This window comes from Ursus maritimus, unplaced genomic scaffold (assembly GCF_017311325.1).
Source record: "Ursus maritimus isolate PB19 unplaced genomic scaffold, ASM1731132v1 scaffold_27, whole genome shotgun sequence".
NCBI classification, from domain to species: Eukaryota; Metazoa; Chordata; class Mammalia; order Carnivora; family Ursidae; genus Ursus; species Ursus maritimus.
In genome coordinates, this window is record NW_024425230.1 from 35,020,788 (window position 1) to 35,045,695 (window position 24,908).

At 51.9% G+C, this 24,908-nt stretch overlaps 1 protein-coding gene across 1 annotated transcript in view; it reads left to right on the forward strand.

Annotated features, from left to right (window-relative positions):
* Window positions 1–24,908, forward strand: part of ITGA11 (integrin subunit alpha 11) — a 111,278-nt gene that overhangs the window by 45,711 nt on the left and 40,659 nt on the right. The window contains exons 3-10 of the mRNA XM_040643059.1: window positions 8,063–8,163; window positions 12,713–12,804; window positions 15,446–15,560; window positions 18,134–18,261; window positions 19,464–19,612; window positions 22,373–22,517; window positions 22,981–23,146; window positions 24,511–24,581. Coding sequence (XP_040498993.1) covers window positions 8,063–8,163; window positions 12,713–12,804; window positions 15,446–15,560; window positions 18,134–18,261; window positions 19,464–19,612; window positions 22,373–22,517; window positions 22,981–23,146; window positions 24,511–24,581 — 967 coding nt within the window. The remainder of the gene's footprint in view (window positions 1–8,062; window positions 8,164–12,712; window positions 12,805–15,445; window positions 15,561–18,133; window positions 18,262–19,463; window positions 19,613–22,372; window positions 22,518–22,980; window positions 23,147–24,510; window positions 24,582–24,908) is intronic.

Here is a 24,908-nt window from a genome sequence, read left to right on the forward strand (position 1 = left end):
GCCAGTGAGCAGCGGTGAGCTAACACAGAGCATCGGCAGTCACAGTGACGAGGGTGGATTTCACTGGACTGGATTTGGGGCTTTGACCCCAGCTGGAGTTGCAGGTCACCCTACGTATTATGATGTTTCTCCAACTTGAGCATGCGTCAGCATCCCCTGGAGGGCTTGTTACTATGCAGACACTTGGTCCTCTGTTTAGTTTCTGATTCTGTCAGTTTGGGTGGGGCAGGGGGCGGGGGGGGGGCACGATGTTGCATTTCTAACCAGCTCCGGGGGACGCTGAGCCTACTGGTCTGGGAACCACTCTGAGAACCACTGCTATGTTGTAACGACCTGTTAACCTGCCTATCTCCCGAAGGCAGGATGATATCACGTGCATTGTTGTGCCCCCCGTGCTTGGGACATTAGCAGGAGCTCAATAAATGCTCATGATTTAATGAATGAATGAGGGCGTGGATCAGCAGCACCATCAAATACATGTAAAACCCTTAGAACATACCAAGAACCATGGAACAGTGTTAGGGTTCTCTGGAGAAACGGAACCAATAGGATGTGTGTGTAGATGTGTGTACGTATACACATACATATACATATACATATACACATACATGTACATATACATATACACACACATGTACACATACACACATACACATACTCATACACATACATATACACATACACATACATATACACATACGTATACACATACATGTACACATACACATACATGTACACATACATATGCACATACATATACATATACACATACATGTACATATACATATACACACACATGTACACATACACACATACACATACTCATACACATACATATACACATACACATACACATACGTATACACATACATGTACACATACACATACATGTACACATACATATGCACATACATATACATATACACATACACATACATATACATACACATACATGTACACATACACATACATGTACACATACATATGCACATACATATACATATACACATACACATACATATACACATACACATACGTATACACATACATATACACATACACATACGTATACACATACATATGCACATACATATACATATACACATACATGTACATATACATACACACACATGTACACATACACACATACACATACTCATACACATACATATACACATACACATACATATACACATGCATATACACATACACATACATATACACATGCATATACACATAGATATAAGTATACACATACATGTACACACATACATATACACATATACATGCATATACACATACATATACACATACACATATACATACACATGCATGTACACATACACGTACATGTACATATACACATGCATATACAGATGCATATACACATACACATACACATACATATACACATACATATCCATATTCACATACATATCCATATCCATATCCATATACATGGAGATTTATTGTAAGGAGTTGGTTCACATGATTATGGAGTCTGGCAAGTCCCAAGGTCTCCAGGGTACCTCAGCAAGCTGGAGACTCAGAAGAGCCAATGGGGTATTTACAGTGAGAGGGCCAGCCGGCTAGAGACCTAGGAGAGCTGAAGTTTCCATCTGAGACCAAAAATAGGAAAAAGCCAATGTCCCAGTTCATCAGCAGTCTGTTAGGATGGGTTCCCTGTTATTGGGGCTAAGGTCGGCCCTCTTGTTGTCTTCAGGCCTTCAACTGTTTGTACGAGGCCCACCCACGTGAGGGAGGACAATCTGCTTTACTCAGTCTTCAGATTTAAATGTTCATCTCATCCCAGAACACCCTCACAGATACACCCAGAATAACGTGTGACCAAATATCCGGACACCCCATAGCTCTGTCAAGTTGGCACATAAAATTCATCGTCACGGTATATGTGTTTGTTTCGAATGCACACAAAGGATTCCCACCTCTGATGGGGGTTGTAGAGGGGCGGGGGGAGTTAGGGACGAGTTGGCAAACAGAGGGGTCCTCATTTTCCTGGCCTCCAGGAGTCCAGGCCTTGCCAGGCATCTGAGTCACCGGGAACCACAAGCCCTTCCAAACGAATCGGGAGGACCAGCAGGTGCCAGGTGGGCTCTCCCTCTGCACCCCGCCCCCAGCCAGTGCAGCCCCAGGGCCCACCACCCCAGCATGGGATTTACTGCACTCAGCACTTCCCCAGCCCCATCCTGAACACATTAGCCACCCTAGTCACACTGGCTGCAGGAGATTACATTTTCCATGGAGGGAGAGGGAGAGGAAAAACCTCACTAAAGGAATCGTCTCTCCTTTGTTCCCCTGAGCTCTCTGCTCTTCAAGTGGACCTCTCTCCCTGATGCCCCTATCTGATTTCAGGGAGGGGAAAATGGAGCCAAGAAAGAAATGGAGCAAAGGGCCTGGGTGGGTTTGAGGGGAGGAGGGGTGCTGGGAGAGAGGAACAGGTGCGGGAGGGAATAGGATGGCTGGCAGAGGAGGGGGCATGAGGCCCCTGGGGGACAGGCCCAGCTGGATCCAGGGGAACAGCCCCTCTCCACGCTGGGCCTTCTGAACTGGCCACTCTTTCACAATGGTGGAAAGAGCACTGGACTTGGAGTCCCAGTGTCTCTCCACAGCCTTCTCATGTCACTTTCCGAGCCTCAGATACTAACTGCCCTTCCAGCCTCAAAGCTGTTCTGGTAATCAAAATCAAGTGCGATTCCATGATACCAAAAGGGATTCATTAAAAATGGAAAAAATAATCAATGATAGTCGGATTTCCTAGGATGCGAGGGCCAGGTCTTGCAGAGAGGGGCAAAGAGGCTTCCCAGGGAGCAGATGAAACCCCATATCCTGCCTTTCCTCAGCTCTCTGTGCTGACTTCTGGGCTCAGGACCTCCTCCAAGGACAAGCCCATCATTTGGAAGTTTCCTCTTTCCTTCCCCAAGCCTCTGATGGCCTTTTCGTGCCCATGGCTTCTGCTGACCCCATCTGCTGGGGAACTAAGCTGTCCACACCCGCCTCCCCAGACCTAGCCAGTAAAAGGCTGAGCAGTGCCTAGAACCCCAGCCCCTGTCCCCATGCTTTCCACCCTCCGGGCTTTGCAGGACCATTGCCCCAGGAATCAGGATGCCATGCACCAGTCCAGCTCTTCCCCTGTCTGCTCTGAGACCTCAGACATAGCGCTTCCCTGCTCTGGCTTCTGATGACTCACTGTTATGTCATGAGGCTGACCCAAGGAACCTCTCGGTTTCTTCTCAGCTCCGATGGCCTGCCAGGCCAGTTACCAGGTAACCAGAAACACCTGGAGCTCGGGGCTCCCTGTCCAAGTAGCTGTTGTAAGTGTGATGCACAGAGAACAAAAGAATTTCTGTTCCCACAAGGCTGGGCCAGGCGGCGGTCTTATGCATTCAGCTAAACAACCAGAGAAATAATATACATGGTGTCTGTGCCTCCACCCACCACTCACGACAAAGTATGTATATGCCCCAGATGGAGCGTGAGCTGAGGGATAGGAATCTGCTCCTCTCTCATTGGTCTTGGATGTCAGCTTCCTCTTAAAGCATGGTAATATATGGAATTTCTAAGGGTAATTCTAACTATGTGGGTTTTTGGCCTTACACACTCTAGGTAGATGTCTGGGGTTATAAATACCTGAAAACTCAACCCAAACAGACTTCTATGGTAAAAAGTAGTTATTTCTTATATATCTGTAAAGTCCAACAGCAAACCAGCTTCAGGAAGAGTTTGATCCAGGGGCTTACAGTATCATCAGGACTTCAGCTCCTTCTTTTAATGCTCCTCTCAGTCCTCCCCCTCTCCATGCATCAGCTCACAACTCTCATTGCCATAGGGTGGCTGCCGGCAATTCCACAGCTTACATCTACATATGGTATCCAGAGAAAAGGAACTACTTTGGTCCCTGAGTCCCAAGCAGAAGTCTTGAGATTCACTCTGATGGGGGTGACCCTGAGTTAATCGCTGCAGCTGGGGTATAAAATTGGCCTCGCCTGAGGTATGTGCTCAGTCCCTAGAACTGGGAATGGCGTCAGGTTCCCTGGATCCCCAAATAAAAATGAAGACTGTGGGAAGAGAGACATGGGAACCAGGGAAGCAAGCAACACTGACTCTAAATGGAAGCTGGGTCACTCCTTTGCACAGAAAATACTCCATTTCTCAGTAATGGACCGTCAACCAGAAGGTCAGATCAGCCGATAGGTACCTCTCTACCGAGGGCCTTCCAGACCACCCAATGCTAGTGCAGCAAGGCCGGACAAGGACATCTCAGCCCTCAAGGAATTGTGACACTAAAATACTGACCACAGCAGGTAGCAGGAATTACCTGCCAGTTCATGTGGGAAAGCCTGGGGATAATCAGGGAGGGCTTCCTGGAGTAGGTGGGAATTTTGCCAGATCTCAGAGGGATGTTGTCTGGGGAGAGATGTACACACCACTGGGCATAGGCAGGACAGTATACTGGGGCAGAGAAATAAAATGGTTCGAGTTCGATTTAAGTTTATATTTTATCTGAAAAAAAAAAACATTACTGATATTTAAGATAGAGACTGACAGTCTCGTATTGGTATAATTTGCATATAATTTACATATAAATTTACATATAAATTTACACACACTGGAGGTACATGTTACCTTTTTTTCTGATAGGAGCGTGCATTTGAAAAGGTTCAGAGACTAAAATTGCCTTGAAGGATGGAGCCAAGGGTAAGGGGAGGTCAGAATGAGTTCCCGTGGCCCCCTGTAGGGGAGGGTGTGGGGTACAGAGCCAGGGCCCCTTGTCTTAGCCTGTGACCTGCTGGCTACAGCAGGGCCACACCTGCCTTTCTCAGGTGGCCATCTCTCGGGGAACCTCCTCCCTCGGCGAGGCCCTGTTTCTATTGAAGGCAGCCACCAGGGAGGGGTCCCGGGCTGTGGCTGAAGCCTGCCACCAGTTCTCCCACCCGTAGCAGCCCTGCTCCCGGAAGAATGCCGGGAGCCCACAGCCAGTGAGTCACAGCACACGGCCCATGGAAAGGGCCCGATGCTCGCCACGACCTTTGGGGTTTGTCTTGCTGTCTGGTGCCCACACCACAAGGATTGGTGTCCTGCCCCCAGAGGCTCAGCAGGCCTGAGGCCGCAGATGGCTATATAAGGCTGAGGCCACAGGGGATGGCCAGGGCTGCCAGACCCCAGGAACCATTTGGCTGGTCTCGATGGTGACGCAAACATTTTCCCTGGGCTCAGGCAGTTACCCCCTCGCTGTGAGATTGAATCATATCCTCAAAACCTCAAGCCTGACAGGCACACGTAACGCCAAGACTCAAGAGTGGTAAAGAACGCTAACCCAGGCCCTCACTGCACGGCAAAGAAATATTTGGGGCAACACAGACAAAGCTGTCCCAGGAGAACCAGTCCCGGCTCTGCCACAGACAAACTGGGGGGCCCGGGTCAGCTCCCCTCTTGGGGCCCCAGCTTCTGCATCTGTGATATGGGGACAGTAGGCCCTGTCCTGCCACCTCGTGAGACGCCGACGTACCCCAGGGAAATCGGGTCTGGAGAATGGAGATGGGATGTAGGGGCTGGCCCTTGTTCTTTGAAAAGGACAACACCTGATCTTGAGGCAAGTGTGGGGTCCCAGTGACTTGGTGGATTTAACTGCCAGATTGTGACACGCTGGACATTGCCAGACCACGTGACCTTCGTCTCTCTGCATAAGTTACTTAGACACAGCCCCTCTGTTTCTTGATGACTTTTGACATCTGTGACTTCCCACAGAGATAGTGCGGAGGTTGTTAACCTCATTCCGCAGCCAAGAAAACCAAGGTCTGGAAAGTTCAATGACCTCTCAAGACCACACAGCAAGCTAGGGGCCAAACCAGCCCCTACAATCTCAGCCCAAAGGCCTCTCCCTGTGTTGGGGGCCCCACCAAGTAGGCTGCTGAGGCCCCAAAGTTCCACTCCATAAAATGGGCAGAGTTGTGAAGAGTCTGCCTTGTCAGGCTGCTGGGGTGTTTTCTAGAAGACACATGGAGGTAGGTTTTCCAGCCGATGGCCATGGTTTTTCTGATCTAGAACCTTCTGCACCTAGTTCTCCCAGAGGCCCCCTAGGAGGTGTTCCTCAAAGGCACTCTTTCCAGCAAGTACTCACTGTCAGGCAGTGGAGCCCTGGAGGGAACATTCCTTTGGAAGACTGGGTCACATATCAAGTTGACCTTGAAAACAGGAGCAGCCAGAAGAGTAAGCTTGGAGCCCAAGCCTCACTTACTGATAGCTCCCTGGCTCCCTCCCTCCCTCCCTGTCTCTCTTTCTCTCTCTTCCTCCCTCCCTCCCTGTCTCTGTCCCTCCCTCCCTCTCTCCCTTTCTCCCTCCCTCCCTGCCTCTCTCTCTCCCTCCCTCCCTCACTCTCTACCTCTCTCCTTCCCTCCTTCCCTCCCTCTCTCTTTGTCTCTCTGTGTCTCTCTGTCTCTCCCTCTCTCTCCCCACCCCCCCCTTGCTGGAAAGAATGGAGCAGCCTTGACCACACAATCGCTCACAGAATTAAGTAGCCAAAAATCACGTCGTCTAGACAAACAGATTTTATGGGTCCAATTAATTCCTGCTGGTCAAAAATAGGCATGCTTAATAAGTGGATATATTTAGAATCTGTCATTATCTGGTTCCCAGGGGAGAAAGCTCAGCTCTTATTTCATAAACTCTAATTTCAAACAGAGCTCTGTTAACCCCCCCTTCGGACCTCTCATGCTTCCCTGATAGCAGCGAGAGGCGGGCAGGAGCCAGGGCCGGGGGTAATTTGACCACAAGAAGCCACTGGAGTCCTGGGTAACCTGAACCTCCGAGCCTGTCCCCTCTCAGCCATCAGAAGTCAGAAGACAGGATTGCTTCTCCGGGCAGCGTCTCCAGGGGTGGGGAGCTGCTGGGAGAGCAGGCGTCCAGCAGTCTGTATGTCCTTAGTGTCTCAGGATCCTGTCCCTGTGCACCAAGGTCCGCTATCGTCTGTTGCCTATGCCTGCGGGTCTGAGACGCCTTTAGGGCTGTGTGAGCTCTGGCACCTTCCGTCCCTGCCAGGGCTTCGTTCTTGAGTCAGGCCAGAGCAGAGGAGGCGGTCGCTGGCTGAGGGCAGGACTGGAGGCCGAGAGGGTTCCAGGCATCTAAAATCAAGATGTGGACCAGGCTGTGTTTGTCTGCAGGATCTGGGAGAGACCCCTTCCTCACCTCTCGTGGCTTCCAGTTGGCCCAGCGTTCCCTGGCTTGTGGCTGCTTCCCTCCTAGGTCCACCTCCATCTGCACACGGCTTTGTCTTCTCTCTGGGTCTCTCCTTGGTGCTTCTCCTATGAGGACATCCTGTCATTGGCTTAGGGCCACCTAGGTAATCCAGAATGACCTCATTTCGAGATCCCTTATTACAACTGCTAAGACCCTCTTTCCAAGTAAGGTCACAAAGGCAGAGGCTCAAGGTGGAGGCCCCAGCTGGATGCCTGCCCCCAGCCGCCCTGTAGCCCCACTGGCTGCCTTGCCCACCCTGAGTAAAGATTTAGTGGCTCGGGAGGCAGCCATGAATGACCACTAGGGACCATGCCCCCAGCCCCTAGGTCCCCAGCGGAAAGACTGTCACATGTGGTGAGGAATGAGGCCCTCCACAGGTCGTAACACGTGGCCAAGATTCTATGGCTCCAAAACCATCATTCCTCTTCCTGAATGACCACCACTCCCTCCCTCCCTCCCTCCCTCCCACTATTTGACGAACTCATCATCTTCCGTTAAGACCCAGCCCAAACACACCTCCTCCGTGACGTTTGCCCTGCTTTCATCTCCCAGGGACTAACCTCCATCTCCTTTGTAGCAAGACCATGTGGTCTTCATCTCTGTATCTCTAGATCCTGGCAAGGGCTGGGATAGGTCACAGGCCCCACGACGTCATGCCAAACGCCCGGCGTCCCTCTTCCTGGGAGACAAAGTTCTGAGCTGGAGGGTCTGCTCACAGCTGCCCCTCAGTACCGCCCTCCCTGTTCCAACCTCTGTCAGGAGGAAGCACTTCCTCCAGCATCTTTACTTGTCTTCTTTTCCTTCCCAGGCTGGTCGTGGGCGCTCCATTGGAAACCAACGGCCACCAGAAGACGGGAGACGTGTACAAGTGTCCGGTGACCCATGGCAACTGCACCAAGCTCAACCTGGGTAACGTGAGCCACTGGTCTCCCCACAGTGAGGCCAACCACTGTCTAGGGCGGGACAGGCTTTAAAGCACATCCATGCCCACAGTCACACTGGCTTCTCCCAGCCACCCTGGGGTCGCTGCCCCCATTTTACAGACGAGCAAGCTGAGGCCAGAGAGAGGAAGCCACTTTCCCAGAGTCACACCAGCTTGTCAGGGGCCAGCCAGGATTCAAACCTCAGCCTCCAATGTTCCAGGCCATTGCTCTTTCCGACTTCCCCACTGCCCCTCAACTCAAGCCTTTCTCTCCCAGCAGGAGAAAAACATTCCCTGTCTTCTTTCCAGTTTTGAAGTAATAACAATAGCTAGTATTCATACATCTTCTCTAATGTTCACCGTGTGCCGGGCCCTGGTTGAAGCACTTTTAGGGATATTGACTCATTTAATGCCCTCCACGACCGTTCGAGATTTAAGGTAACAAAGGAGGGAATGGCAGCAGGGGGAGGTGAGGGGACCTGTCGAGAGTCCCCTAGCTAAGAAGTAGCGAGGTCAAGGTACCAACCGAGGCAGCCCACAGCCGCCCCACAGTCAGTGAGCAGCACGGCCTTTCTGAAATGAAGGCGCTGTCCTCACCCAAGAGCCTGTACGATCCGTGTGTGCGTGTCCGTGTGTGCACACATACTTGCGCGTCTCTGAAAACACACACACTAATCCTGTAAAGCACTTTGTCCTAAACATCGGACCATGGCTGGGCCATCACTTTGCTTTCAGAAGGGATCGAAAGTTCCATTTGGCCTGAGACGCTGACATCTCAGCCCTGCCACAAAGGACTGCCTTCCCCAGAGCCAAGACCCTTGGCTTCCCTGCCTTCTAGGAAGGCAGCCTCTGCCCCCTCTGCCCTCCAGCCGCTGCAGGGTGAGGCTCCCTGGGGAGGTGAAGCCCTCTGGGCGGGCGGTGCCTGGTGGCGGAGGTGGCCGAGCTTCAAGAGATAAGCAGATGGACGGAAAGGCCCTCATCAAAGAGAAAGCCCAAGAACCCAGATCCCCAGGGCGGCCAGCTGTCCCATCACATGGTGCTGGACGCTCCCGCTGTCCACATCTGCGTCAGCACCGTGGGTGGGAAGTTCAAACCCCAGCGCAGCCGGGGCCCAGACTGCAGTAAGGAAACAGTCTGGGGGGAGGCGGGAGCCTCGCTGGTGGCTCACAGAGCCCAGTCATCACCACCCTGAAGGCACAGGCTTCTGAAACAAGCCAAGCTGGCTTTCTCCTTCCAGCTGGACAGTTTCTTCTCCGTGTGTCCCTAGGGAGTGCACATCCTCTCTCTGAGCCCCTGTTCGTTCATGTGTAAAGTGAAGAGGGTAGACTCGGTGACCCTAGGATCCATTCCGGGTCTAACATGTCCCCAACCTTTCCTGAGCACCTAGTATGTGCCAAGCAATGTGCTAGTTTCTGAGGCTACAGCAGGGAACAAGAAGCCAAGGGCTCTGCTGGGAGAGGACAACAAGCAAGCAGACGAACTAGAAAGCAGGTAGAGATAGACGGCTTACCGCCACAGGTAGGGGTAAACGCTGTGTGACCAACCGCAGTGGTGAGAAGAGAGCCTGGGTAGGGAGGAGGTGGGGAGAGATTCTACCTTAGGGATGTGATCAGGGGAGGCCTCTTTAAGCAGGTAACACGTAAGCAAAGATCTGACGGTAAGGAGTCAGGTGGGGCCAGAGCATGCCAGGCAGTGGGAGAGCACGTGCAAAGGCCCTGAGGTGGGAATGAGCTTACTCTGTCGGAGGACAGAAAGAAGGGTCACGCAGCTGGGGCAGAGGGCGCGAGGAGGGGTGTGGGAGGGGTGAGCACTACCCTCAGGGCTAAGGACGCCGAGAGAAGCTTCTGGTCCAGGTGGGGACAAGACACATGAACTCATCATTTAGTTTCCTCTACTGCTCTGATTTCCAGTGTGGATCCTATTTCCCTCCAAAGGAGGAGGAGCGCCTGCTGGCCGTGAGAGCCATGAAGCCATCAGCCCGTGGAAAACATTCCCGAACTGGGGCATAGGCTGGGAGGTGGTGGGCAGCAAAGTGAGTCAGGGCAGAGGAAAAGAACCGATCAGGAAGCCCTTCATTTGAGGAGTGTTTCTTTCCCTCCCACCAAGGAGAAAGTGTAGGGCAGGAAGACCATCTGTCAGTTTATCCCCACAATGTGGAAAACGCAAGGCTGGGAAACCCGACTCCTGGGTTTTCCTATGGCCTTTCCAGGCTGTGAGCCTCACCAAGCCAGGAATGTTCTTTCTTCTCTCTCCAGGGAAGGCTAAATGGGTGGCAGACATTCACAACTCAGTGCGGAAAAGCCTGTCGCTGGCGCTTTCTTCCCGACACCTGGATGAAGTCCGGGGTTTAATGAAGGGCAGAGATTCAGGCAGAGGATGTGATTCTGGAAGGCATACCCTGTGTGAGGAAGGCCTTGGGCCCCACGGTCCTCAGCCAGACCCACTGAGAAAGATGCTAGATTCTCCTAGTCGCAGAGGGGCAGACTGAACCCAAGAGAGGGTAGTGACTGCCCCAAGTCCACAAGGCCCGTACGCAGCAAAAGCAGGACATGAGTCCAAGTCTCCCCTACCATGCTTATCTGCTTCCGGTTCANNNNTGACTAAGGACTTTGGTCACTGAGACTGGGGGAAGGAGATGGTGCACGGTGAGGTGACGTGAGGTGAGGTGACATGAAGTGAGGTGACATGAGGTGCCGTGAGGTGAGGTGACGTGAGGAGATGTGAGGTGACATGACATGAGGTGAGGTGAGGTGCCATGAGGTGAGGTGACATGAGGTGAAGTGACGTGAGGAGATGTGAGGTGACGTGACATGAGGTGAGGTGAGGTGAGGTGCCGTGAAGTGAGGTGACATGAGGTGAGGTGACATGAGGTGAGTTGAGGTGACATAAAGTGAGGTGAGGTGAGGTGAGGTGAGGTGGGCGGCATGAGCCTGACACAAATGGAGGGCAGAGCTCCCCAAGCTGCTGAGGGGTGGAGGTTGCCCAGTCAAGGCTTAGACCTTCCTCTCCAGATTTCACACTACCGCTCCACTGCCACCACCACCCTGCCATCAGACAGGACAGCTCGGGATAGAATGGTGCACAGCCTGGACTTAAGTTCCAATCTCTCATCTACCAGCAATTGACTTTCTAGAAGCCACTAACCCTCTCCGCATCTCCATTTTCTCGTCTGTGAAATGGAAATGTTGACTCCTGGGCCTCCCAGGACCAAGAGGGGGTCCCGGGAGGGTACATGTGGGCAGTACTTTGTAAACGATATAGGCATTATAAAAACACAGGGTTATTACTATTCTTTTCTCTCTGGCTTCTTTGGACAGACAAAAACAAAACAACTCCCGTCACTCGCAATCTCCAGCCAAGAGGGGCTGGATTTCAAAAGGAGTCTTACTACCAACTGAGGGAACCCAGAGAGAAAAAACAACCAACCCAGCTGCCCCCAGCCCCAGCCCACAGCACAGTGAGGTGTCGAAGCTCGGGCCTCTGCTAATGCCCGGCCCCAGACCCCCTCTTCAAACTGACAGCCACCACCGAAGCTAAATGCAATCCATTCCCAGTGGAGGCCGCCCAAGTCCTTGGAAGTCAGCAGGGAAAACATCTACTCGCCCCTCAGAGTACAGGAAGGTTGACTTGCTCTGCATTTAATAAAATGCCTGGCTCACTTCCCCCTGAAACTCTACCCCCTGCCACATGTCCACACACGTGTGTACACCCCAACACATGTGTTGACACATGTGCAAAGTGTGTCATACCAGCTGACACACCATCGCACTTCTGGAGAAGTCAAGCTTGCTTCCTTCCCTTCGGTGGCCTGGGGGAATGATTTCGTCAAACCTTCACAGAATTTTTTCGAGCAATTCTATCTGCCCCAGCCCTCTCCTGACCACTCAGTTGGCTAATAATCGTGCTCCTCCTCGGCTCTCTTGGCAGCCAACCACAGAACAACGTTATCGCAAGACCTCACACACCTTTAGAGTGCTCTTGCTGCCCCGTGAGAGAATCGATTCTCTTATGTCAGTTTATCAGATGAGAGAGAGCCAGGGTCACGAGGAGGACACGGACTGCTAAGCTTTGATGGCAGACTGGCTTGAAGGAAAATGTGAAAGGGATGCACCCCAGAGGAAGCCAGCCTAAGTCAGTGTTCTGGAAGATGCAGGATGGGACACATGAGGAATGCTAGAGACTGGTCAGATGTCTGGAGGAGGAGAAATGCTGGACTAGGCAATGCTCTGCTTAGTGCTTGCTGTGTGACCTTGAGCTTGCTGTGTGACCTTGGCCTCTCTGAGACTCAGTTTCCTCATCTCACAGGGGATTGTGAGGAAGTAATAAGACCATGTCTGGGCAAGACCTTTGTATACCACGAAGGGCTGCCTGGACGTGCAGGCGAGCGAGGGCTCCAGAGGGGCAGGGAGAATCAGGGAGGACTCTGCCTGGCCCTGGCCCTGCCCCTGCCCCAGGCACCTCTGGTGGCTGACGGCAGCAGCGGGCTCTGGGTCGGCGGGGAGAGGGCTGCAGCTAAGTTTCTCCCTCCCACCCCAGGAAGAGTCACTCTGTCCAACGTGTCTGAGCGGAAGGACAACATGCGCCTCGGCCTGAGCCTGGCCACCAATCCCAAGGACAACAGCTTCCTGGTAAGAGCCACCCACCCCACCCTCTCTCCACGTCCCCACCTCTCCTGCCCCACGGACCCTCTGCTTGGGGCCAGGAGAGGCAGGGGGTGAGTTACTGTGTCCTTACACACACACACTCGCACTCTGTCCACACGCTCAGGGAGCAGCTTCTGAGGGGGACAGCCCCGTCAGGAAAACAGATTGAGCTCTTTTGTGTGCATTCCTCGGGGATGCAGGACGGGCAGCCTGAAAGGAACTGGAATAAAGATGGCCAACGTTGTGAAGGGGGCCTATCCCTCCTTCCGGAGAGCCAAATTTCTGAGCCAGGGGACTGAATCTCTGCTCTAGGTTCGATCAAAGAAACAGGACACACCACACACCCTAAGAAGTCTCTAAAGGGAAGCCATAAATGAGAGAACACAGATTTACGACAACTGAGGGAAGAGATACAGAGTGACGGGCCCCCGCAGACTGCACAGGGTTAGATGGGAAGGCTTTCTGGGGGAGGTTTTTGATTTGCTTTTCAAGAAGAGACAACGGGTCTTAGCAGGGAGAAAAGAGGAGGGGGTACTTGTGCTGAAGTGACAGGGACATTTATTCATTTCAGCACCAATGCTTTGAGCACATACAATGTGCTGAGCCCAATGCTGGACACTGGGGACTCAGCAGTCAACAGAGCACCTGCCCCCCTGGGGCTTCAGTTCTCGTGTGGGGAGAGCTGATAAGCCGACAAGTGGAGTAAACGTGCTGTTGGGGCAGAAAGGCCTGCTCTCAGAGGTCTCTGCACCCTGCCCAGGCGAGTGCACGCAAACTGCACATAATCACAAAGGGCGGCTGCCTGCTCCTTGACACCATGGGTTGGGCCATGCTGGAGATTCAAAACAGGATCCTGCTGGGATGGATGGTTCTAGAAACAGCTGCAAGAGAGCATTTCAGAGAAACATTACTCCAGAAAGCCCCATAAAATGAGCCACTCGTTTTAAGATGGGAGAGCTTGTGTCGCTCTTTGTTCTTGTCCAACAGTATGTTTCTGTGGACAGCTGGGGCATTCAGGGTGTGGAGCACCAGACACCAGGACAACGAGAGGAGTGGGATGCTCAGGGGCTGTGGAAAGCATAGTGGCCCTGCCAGGAAAAGTCTAGAGGTGCCTTGGTATACGGTCAGCCCGCAGCCCTTCATCATCCCAACCAAGGGCAAACAGGACCCTGGGTCCTGTCCACACACAGACCTGTCAGCGGCTTTGTTGCTACTCCCTTTTCCTTCTGAGGCTCCTTACCATGTTCCCACCAAATTGATTCACCTACTTCACAAGGTGGATGAAGGCCCAAGAAGGACGGAGTGATACACCCTCTGGGGCTTCTGTGGGTTGGTTAAGTCCCTGGTTTATAAATGGCCACTTTTGTTCACTTATTCACTCATCCATTCATCCATTCACTCATCAGTCTATCCCCCAACCAATTGTTTATCTCTCCATTCATCTATTCATCCACCCATTCACTCATCCTTCCATCCATCCCTTCTTACACCCATCCATCATCCATCCATCCATCATCCATTCATGCATCTATCCAATATGCATCATCCATCCATCTGTCATCCATCCATCCATTATCCATCATCCAGCCACCCATCCATCCATCAGCTATCCACCCATCCATCCATCAGCTATCCACCCATCCATCCATCTGTCATCTATCGGTCTATCCACCCATTCATCCATCCATCATCCATCCACCCACTCATCCATCCATTATCTATTCATCTATCCCTACGTCATCTATCCATCTATCCATCCATTCATCATCTATCCATCTGTCCCTCCAGCCATCATCTATCCATCTATCTCTCTAGCCATCATCCATCATACACCCTCCTTCATTCTCCCCCCTACTTCCAGAAATAATTTACTGCAGCTTCAACAAAGGACAGAGATAAAACAAAACCTTTAAAATCTGACTAAAAAAAAGAGAGCTAAAGAAAGGAATTAGAAATGGAATAATTATTTTTCCAAACCAAAGGAGATTACGGCACAAAATTTAGTCCCGGGTTTCCTGGCAGCAGGACAAAAAGGGAGGCATGGGGCTGGGCTTTCATTTTTAATGACCCTGACCCTGAGGGGGACTCATCACTCAGTCTTTAAATGAGGAGCTGACATCAACGTGTTTGGTAGCAAATTTCAGAGAAGGAGCAGAAACATTCTTTTTCCTTTCACCAGTCAGAGGCATGGGCGTGTTCCCAGTCCTGGAAGTTTTCCCAGTAAGGACCTTCAGGTGACTTCTTCAGACAGAGATGCTCTTCTAGTGACCTTGAAGGGTCCACTCCCGTGGATGATGCTATGTGGTGGGTGGGGTGGGCAGGTAGGGTGAAGGAGAGTCACAACTCCAGATGATGGCACAGAGAATGGGACCCTTGAAAATACAACAAAGGAGGACTCTAAGATCAGTTTTTCTCCATTCCCTCTGAAACCAAGGGAACTAGAACACATTAGAGCAAGAAAGAATTCAGTTAGACTCCAAGAAGACACTCTAAATCCTTGGAGTACCAATCCTCAGCTAGAGGTTGTCTGTCTTGGGTCATGGAGGTGGGGCTGGGCCAAAGGCTGTTGGGCCTGGACCCTCCCGGAGACCCCCTACTGACTAGGGGTCTGCCCTGTGCTTCACAGGCCTGCAGCCCCCTCTGGTCTCACGAGTGTGGGAGTTCCTACTACACCACAGGGATGTGTTCAAGAGTCAACTCCAACTTCAGGTTCTCCAAGACGGTGGCCCCAGCTCTCCAAAGTAAGTAGCTTCAAATCTGCTGACCCATGCTGAGTGGCCATCATGGGAGGCTCCGAGCTCTGATCCCCGCCACCCTGCAGCTACGAAGCAGCACCTAGACTCTAGCCCTGCCCTGTTCCAGAATCTTCGGGTTACCCACGACAGAGTGATGGTGGGAGGCCAATGAGCTGAGGTTATGAAGACAATCCCGGCATCCAGAGAGGCTCACTGCAAACCCACTGTGAGTGAGGAAGAGGTTACTGGGCCACCACGTACAGCAGGCAAGCCGTGCAGAGCACACCTCTGGGGACATTGTTCACTTAGACTACAGTGTGAATGGTGCCCTCTGATGTTATGCAATGCAGTTGCCTTGTAGGTGGAAGGCCAAGGAAAACAAATATCCCTGGTAACAGTCCTCTCTAACTGGGGTTCCTGGATATCAGGAAGCTCTGCCCAGCTTGCCCAGAGCCTCATGGAACACAAAACCTCCCACTCACTCCCCACCCGCCAAGAAAATCTGAAGAAATAATGTTCAGACCTTATCTCCTGCAAGCCCAGACTAGTTGGCTCTGAGCCTCACTATTTCCTCTGGCCTGAATACCATCACCCAAGCAGCTGCTAACCCGTTTTATTGAGGGTGAGGGGATTAGCACCTCTGGCTAGCAGCGGCCTCCCTCCAAACCACACGGCCCAATCAGAGATCGAGGACGGTGCTTGGGGGTGGGGGGAGGGTACCTCAGAGCAGCAGGGGCTGGAAAGGGGTCCTTTTAAGGGTGAGGAGGAGATGTTGATTCTATGCCCACAAAGCGGCCAAGGGAAAGGCAGTGCTGTGACTGGCAGGTTCGGTCACAGGAGGTGTGAATGGGGAACCTCACCCCAGGCCAACAGATGAGCATCTAAGCCTCCGGGCACTCCTCTGGTGGAGGCCCGCTCATCTGGCCCACCAGCAGCCGTGTGCTGGGACCTTATCAGACACAGATCCCAGGGCACCCTCTCCAGAGGCTCTAACTCCGTAGGTCTGGGTCAAGCCCCAGGGTGTGTGTACGCGTGAGTGAGCGAGTCTGTGTGTGTGTGTGTTCACCAGAGTGTTCAGCCCCATTTAGGAAGCACAGATCTAAAGCAAAGTTCTCCCCAAGATGCTTCAAAAAAGAAAAAAAAAATGTGAATTGCAAGAAAGAAATGAGCGATTAGAATAGCAGTTAGAATAAATGCATTCTAAGAACAAAGATGGCTTAAAAATAAAAGAAACCTGGCTCCTACCACTAGATCAGGAAGTCCCCCTAGCTAAGGAGTTTCTGTCTCGGTCACGTCCATGGCCACCCGCACCACACAGCTGGCCACAGGCATTAAGCTCGACCAGACTGGAAAAGGACCAAGCCACCTGGCTCTGCGAGCCCAGAAGAATGGGGCCATCACACGCTGCACGCGGTGTGCAGGTGGGACAAGAATGTCTACATTCAAGGCCGACACCTTTTGTCTCTGGTGAGCACCGACTTCAAGCAATCGCTCCGTCGTGATGCAGAAGTTACTCGAAGGTTAACACACAGAAGGCTCCTGCCATATTGCTATGAAGTAGATCTCACAAGGTGTGAAAATTCTCCAGTAGAAGTTAGCAGATACCCGATATTTCAATATCATATAATATTAGTATGTATATATCATATCATATTGGGACATCTAATTTCAAAGCAACCCTAACCTTTCACCAATAGAAATAAGTTACTTAGATTTTAAAAGAAGCTTTTTGCATTTGTTACGGTAGCAATGTTTCTTGTCGGTTTTTATGGTTCATTTTAACTTAGTATTAATATTATAAGAATATAGAGAAACCTTTATGCTGAGAGCAGAGATAAAGGCACAAATGCTTGACCTGACAATGTTGTTGTCACATTAACAAAGTACCTTGCTTACAAAAAGAAAAAAGAAAAAAAACTTAAAAAAAAAAATTAAGAGACTCCGCTAAGATTTCTTGAGCACTGACATCGTGCTCAGCCCTTTAGAAGCCTCACCTTCCTGATTCCTCCTGGCAACCCTCTCTATCACCACGCCTGTTTTTACGGCAGAGACAACAGGCGCTGAGAGGTTAAGTGACTTGCCCAAGGTCACACAGCTAGTGCCTGGCAAAGCCAGGAATGGAAGAGTCTAATGCCGGATCCCCCATCCTAAGCCATCCCCCCTGACCGCTCTCCTAAAAAGTGAAACTCATTCGTTTGGGCTGAAAGGGGTAAGTGCAGCCTGCCCGTTACAATAAAACAAACGACTGTGAGCTACTGATCTGGGCAGGAGGGCTGCCTCGGAAGCATTAGCACTGATGGTAGCCTGGTCCCTGATGAAGAGCAGAGGCGGCCAGGCTGGATTTACTCTTGGTTCAAACAGCCCGCACCGAGTGGCCGAGCGGAGGCAGGAATTCCTGGGCTCGTCATTCGTGTTGCCCAAATAAACAGCTCGCCCAAGGAATTACAGCTCCCCGGCCCAGGGAATTACATACCTGTGACAGGGTCCTTCTTCTGTTGTCCCCTGGACACACACCTGGAGAACCAGAGCCTGAAAGCACTGAGTCCCTGGGCAGCCATGACCGTGTCCCCACTCCCCAGGGTGCCAGACCTACATGGACATCGTCATCGTCCTGGACGGCTCCAACAGCATCTACCCCTGGGTGGAAGTTCAGCACTTCCTCATCAACATTCTGAAGAAGTTCTACATCGGCCCTGGGCAGATCCAGGTGAGTGTCTCTCTCCTCCTCTGGCCAGGGGTCCCCAAACCCAGGGAAGATGCTGGCCTGGGCCGTGGAAGAGGACCAGGCCCAGGCCCTGCAGCCCAGGACGCCCATCTCTGCTGGGTGCATCCAGAGAAAGTTCGGGGGAGGCCCCACTTCACCAGTCAAGCCTGTCTTCTGGGATAGATGCCACCCTATTAAGAAAGACTTTTTCCTGGAGAGTGTAAGAAGGAAGGCAGGGAAGGTTGAGTGGATCCCTGCGGAGTGAGGCACAGGGGAGAATTAGACACACTGATCTTGAGAGAAGACTGAGCGGGAGAGGGAGGGAGGGCATAGTTGCCAGCATGTGTCCAAAACATCGCTGGGCTAAAGAGGGAGTAGATTTATTCCATATTGTTTTGGCCAGACAAGTGAGGACCGACATATAGGAGGCACAAGCTGGCACATTACAAGTAATCTAGGAAATTATTTTGTAACAATTAGAGCTGTTAAAAAGGGAGTGGGATTTCTCAAGAAGTAATGACTTGCCCAAGACGAGAAGATCATCTTTAGGGTACCGTGCATGAAAGTCTGGCCTTAAAACGGCACCAAATAAACTCGGGGCCCGTCCAACAGGAAGGTTTTATCCTTCTAGTCCTACTACAGGCCTTTAAGGATTTTTGTTTATTTTGAGGCTATTAGTATTGTCTCTATCTTACCCACCTTGGGGATAAAAGGTTCTCCTCCAAGTTTTCAGGAACCTTGGTCCCAGCCTTTGGTGAAAACTACCATGGCCCTCCAGTCATGCTGCTCCTAATATTTTAGGCTTCAATCCTATGCTCACGCAAGAAACATAATCTGTTGGGCCTTTCTTTATTTTTATTATTTTTTTTTAAGAGAGAGAGAGCGCACAAGCTGGGAGGAGCAGGGGGGAGGGAGAGAGACTCCCAAGTAGACTCCATGCTCAGCCCGGACCCCGACATGGGGCTCGATCCCACCTCACAGCCTCCCCTCTGGAGAGGCACCTTCTCCCTGCCTCTCACCAAGCCACCCATTCATTCCCGGAGCTATGCAGAACTTTGCAGAATGGCTTCCCTTCCCAGCGCCCCTCCCTCGGGCAGGTCCCCCACCCTGCACCCTCCCGGAAGTCGCAGACGGAGAGATGACCCCAGGGAGCCTCACGCCAGCTTTCAGGGGGATGTTTTGTGGTCCTCTGCCCTCTCTCGCAGGTTGGCGTTGTCCAGTACGGAGAAGACGTGGTGCATGAATTTCACCTCAATGACTACAGGTCTGTACGAGATGTGGTGGAAGCTGCCAGCCACATTGAGCAGAGAGGAGGAACAGAGACGAGGACGGCATTTGGCATCGAATTTGCTCGGTAAAAAAAAAAAAAAAAAAATCCTAATAAAATAGAAAGAATGATAATTTACTTGAATCTCAGCTAACTGGTCTAGTTCGACACTGCTGTGTAACAAACCTCCACAAAAGTCCGTACCTTGAGACAATAATTTATTAATCCCTCCAGGTTCTGGGGTTGACTGGGCTCAGCTGGCCTGTTCTCTCTGGGGTGCTCTCCTATGGGTGTCGTCCGGTGTGTCAGCTGGGGCTCTTGTCATCAGAGGGGTTGACTGGACTGGACATCCACAGTCGCACACTCACGTGGCTGGCAGTTGTCACGGGCTGTTGGCTGGAGCTCCGTGTGGGCTGGCGACCGGAGCACCACACGTGGCCATGTGGCTCGGTTTTCTCGTGGGGTAGAGCCGGGCTCTGAGAGGGGGTGTCCCAAGAGAGCTTTCCAGGAGGCCCCCACAGGAACTCAGGGAGAGGTGGAAAAAAGACATTCCACCGGGCCAAGGGCAGAAGAGGGGGAAGGTCGAGGAATGTTTCTATTTGGAGCCTTCTGACAATAGAATGGGGTTCCTGTCTGAGGATGTTGGATCCAGACTGTGAGGATGATAATGTCATAGCTAAAACAACCCTGAGTGGCCACTGAGGCTCTTAGGCTCGAGAGTGTTTTCATCAGATATGCATACAAAGGTGAATCTGGTAGTCACGTATGCCTTAGGCCACGGGGACAATGACGTGATTCCGCCTTAGTTCACCCAACACTTCTTATTTAGGGGAGCAAGCAGGACAGGGGGATGACCAGGCCAGATTATGATGGGTTGGTGGGCCATTGTCAGGACCCAAGAGAAATGGGAGCCAGTGCAGATTTTGATCAGAAAGGAGACGTGGTATGGTCCACTTGTCCATAGATCATTCTGGCTTCCAGAATGTGAGTCGTGCATATCAAACTCTCACTGCTCTCAAGGAACTTAGGACCTGATTTCCAAAGGAACAAATCCAAGGCTTTTTACGTAATAGAACGTCACAATTTTAAATCTGATGATTCGTGTCGATATTCACCCCACTGCAAATTCATACAGATACTCACACAATTCCACTACATGGAAATATGAACACGAACGTTCTTGGCTTCATATAGAATAAAACCTGTTTCTCCCCTGCCATACTTTTTTTGCATGGAGTTTTGTGCCTGGACCTGACCCTTCAATGAGATGATGGAAACATCTAGAATCTCCTTTTGAGGGACTAGCAGAGTTCCCACTCCACCGGGTCAGGCTGATGCTCAAAACTTGCTGTAGTCACATCAAGTGTGCTTCTGGCCTCCTTCAGTTCCCGGCTCATATTAAAATTTGATGTTGTTGTTGTTTTTAAGTCCATCCATCCACACTATCACAGAGCTGAGAGAAGAGCAGATGGCCTGTTTCTCTTAACGGGGAGCTTGAAGATGCTCTGAGCTAGCTTCTTCCAGGCTTTGTGAATCCCTCAACATCTAAATCACGCATATGATTTAGAGATTTAACCTAGCACTGTGGAGCTTAAATCTATGGGTCAGACCCAAGAGGCGTCACCAGAGTCTAAGGGAAACATTTATTTTCAGATCCTTACTGGAAAATTCTACCTGCTGGGCCAGACTTTGGGTCCAGACCATGTCATTCCTGCTCAGAACCTCACAGTCTAAAGGAGGGTTGGCCACAGAGGCACCGAGAGCCAGTGATGGTTCCAGAGCCAGTTTCCCTGCTTCTGAAGTGGGCTGCCAGCTCGAAGAGTCTCTCCGCAGCATCTCAGGCCAGCGGGCCAGGCCCCCGGTCCCTGGCTGGATGGCCCAACAGGCAGGCCAAACACCTGCTCCAGGCACTGAAAACAAAATAAAAAGCAAGAAAAAGGAGTATTTGTCATGGAATTCGATATTTAATAGTTCCCAAAATAGAATCAAAATAGTCCTCGTGAGAAAAGTCAGAACTTCGTTCAGGCTTCATTCCGTGTATTTCAAGGATTAGTGTTGTTTGGGTGTTGAGTTACGCTGGCCCGTCGCCCTTCCAGTATGTAGGGAAGTGGTTCTCGGCATCGGTACTCATTAGAACTTTGGGAAAATACTGATGCCCAGGCCATGCCCCAGAGCTTCTGATTACATGCCCAGGTGCGGCCTGGACATCGGCAGTTTTTTTTAAACTCCCCAGGTGATTCTAATGTACAGCTGGGTTTTTGAACCACTAACTTGAGTGTCTAAAGGTCTCCATCTGACCTCGAACTTTCCTTCCAAACCCACCCTGCCCCCTTTGCTTGCCCGAACAGCATGGTCGGGATGCTAAAGGGATTCTTCAAAGTCATTTTGTAAAGACAAGCAAGGGCGTCTGGGTGGTGCAATCGGTTAAGCATCCGACCCTTGGCGTTGGCTCAGGTTGTGAATCTCAGGGTCTTGAGATCAAGCGTCAGGCTCTACGCTCAGCATGGAGTCGGCTTGAGATCCTTTCTCCCTCTCCCTGTACCCCTCCCACTTGTGTGCTCTCGCTCTAATAAATAAACAGAAAAAAAAAAAAAGGACAAGCAGATATATGACCCATCTGAGCAGCTAGTGAGCCATGAGTGTGGACATCTCAACCCCGTAGTGAGTAGTGTGGGCATCTCAACCCAGCTTCTTCGTTGGTTCGAGATCCCAGCCCTGTCGGGTTGCTGCCCTGGGGAGGTGAGTGGGCTCGGCCCTCGGCCCTGTGGCTACCCCCCTGGAGGAGCCCTGGGGGCTGCCCCATCCCTACATCCGTCTTATGACCCTCCCCCTGTGCTCTGCTTTCAGCTCAGAGGCTTTCCAGAAAGGCGGAAGGAAAGGGGCCAAGAAGGTGATGGTTGTCATCACAGACGGAGAGTCCCATGACAGCCCAGACCTGGAGAAGGTGATCCAGCAAAGCGAGAGAGACAACGTGACCAGATACGCTGTGGCCGTGAGTCCTGCCCCGCGTGTCCTACCCTGCGTACCCCTAGAGGCTTAGCGGTCAAACCTCTGGGGAATCCCAGGGGCATTTTCTGGGTAGTAAACAAGCTTTGATGGGCCTCTGCTTATTTCATCCTCTCCTAAAGAGCATCTGGGGAATTTTCCTTCAGTGCTGTCCAGAGCTAGCCACGACAGTTGTGGGGGCTTGGGAGTTTTTTCTCCATGGCCAGGGAGGTTCTGAAACCTCAGAACTCTAGGAAACACCCCCAAGCCACCCGGCCTCCAGACCCCTATCTTAGACCAGGGGCCTTCTCTGGCCCCATAAGACAGCCTGTCTCAAACTGCAAATGGAAGCCCAAGTTCTGCTCCTGGCAGCCAAAACGGCGGCCCAGCCACTGGGGGCAGGGGCTGTGGGCATGTGGGGAGGTCTGTGCTACGTCCTGGTTGGTCACCCTGCCCCTATTCCCTGGCAGGTCCTGGGCTACTACAACCGCAGGGGGATCAATCCAGAAGCTTTTCTAAACGAGATCAAATACATCGCCAGTGACCCTGATGACAAGCACTTCTTCAACGTGACCGACGAGGCGGCCCTGAAGGACATCGTCGATGCCCTGGGGGACAGGATCTTCAGCTTGGAAGGTGAGCGATACCTACCGAGAGGGGTCTACGCTCCCGGGCTCACATCAGGTGAACCCCACGGAGCGACATCCAGCCCCACAACACGAAATGCTTTAGCAGGAGCCATCCCTTCACGACAAACGCCGTGGTATTCCGTGCGGGGCCGGAGGCCGTGCACCTCACAGACAGCCCCCGACGGTGGCTTTGCTGACATTCTCTTCCTTTGACCACTGATGGTCCTGAAGCCTGTAGGAGCCAAGGGACTTGCCAAAGCTTCCCCGGCTTGGAAAGGAGACGGAGTCTGAGCTGGTGTCGCCAGATTTAGCAAACACACAATATGGTGTTTGTGGCCGACGCATACTAAAAAGTTATCCGCTGGTTGTCGGAAATTCCAGTTGAACTGGGCATCCTGTATTTTACCCGGCAACGCTAGTTTGGACGCAGCTGGGCCTGCCTCCGTAGCCTGAAATGCTTAATCCCCGAGTCCTGCTGCCTCCCGCCGCTCTAACAGAAGCACTTCGCGCAGGGTTCCTTCTGATTGCCTCTCTCCTTACTATTTAAACTCCAGTTTTGTTTGCACGGCTCTCCTTTGCGCTGTGTATTGCTAGAGCCGGCCCTCCCCACCCTGGGCTGGGCCGCATGGGAGGGTCGTAAACAGACACAGAAAGCAGCGTCCCAGAGCCTGAGCACGTTGGAAAAGATGAGCTCCAGACACACAAGGAGACAAAAGCAGCCTTCATCCACAAGGACAGAGGAATAGGAAGTGTGAGCCTGAGTTTTGACACTCACACTAGGACTTAAATACCCAGATGAGGGTACTTCTTCTAGAAATGGGTGTAGAGAACATCAGCTCCAGGGCCCTGGGGGGGGGGGCTGTTCAGCACACATGGGTTTCTTGTGCAAAGCTATGGTGGTGACAGGTCTCCCTCCCAAGGGTCGAGCCGACGTTTGGGAATCATCCAGAAGCATCTGGAACCAAAGCTGGTGAATAATAGGGATGAGAAAAGTGAGGAAAGAAATGGAATTTCCACTTCTTGCCAAAAATGTAGACTATTTCTTTCCATGCACTTTTCTTGATCTTTCCCCTACTTGACAGTCTTATAGCACACATGCTCTGTCATATAACTCGTCCCAAACCCTTTCTAGAAGTGACGGGGCTACTAATAGTAAAGCCAGCAGCCACAGGAACTGCCTGGCACCTCCCTGTGCAGGCTGCCCGCCTCGGAGGCCACCCAGGCAGGCAGTGCTGCTGGACTCAGCCTCAGGGCCCCCTCTGCCCCCCCAAAGGGGTTCCCAGGACACAGGTGCTGTGGGTGGAGATGCAGGTGTGTGTGGCGCTAAGTGATCAGGCGTGGAGCTGAGATCTGTCTGTCCCTCTGTTTTAGGCACCAACAAGAACGAAACATCCTTCGGGCTGGAGATGTCGCAGACGGGCTTCTCGTCTCACGTGGTGGAGGTGGGTCGGGGTTGGAATCGCCCTCCGGTGCACTTCCCAGCTCTCTGGGTGGTCCCCCCGCCTTTCCTGGGCTCTCACTCCTCTTTGCTTCTCCGGGTCTCTCTGCCTCTGTCTGCCGTGGCTGCAAGAAGAAAGTCAAGGTCTTCAACTTACAACAGATTGTCTCGAGCCCTTTTCGGCAGGGAGTGGGCTACAAATAATGACCCCCCCTTCCTGTGCAGGGTGCCGACAGGGGCATTTCCTCCAGGACCAAAGGTCCCAACCAGTCCGCCGAGCCTTGAGCAAAAATTGGGTCAATGTGGCGAAACCAGTCGCATGTGCTAATAG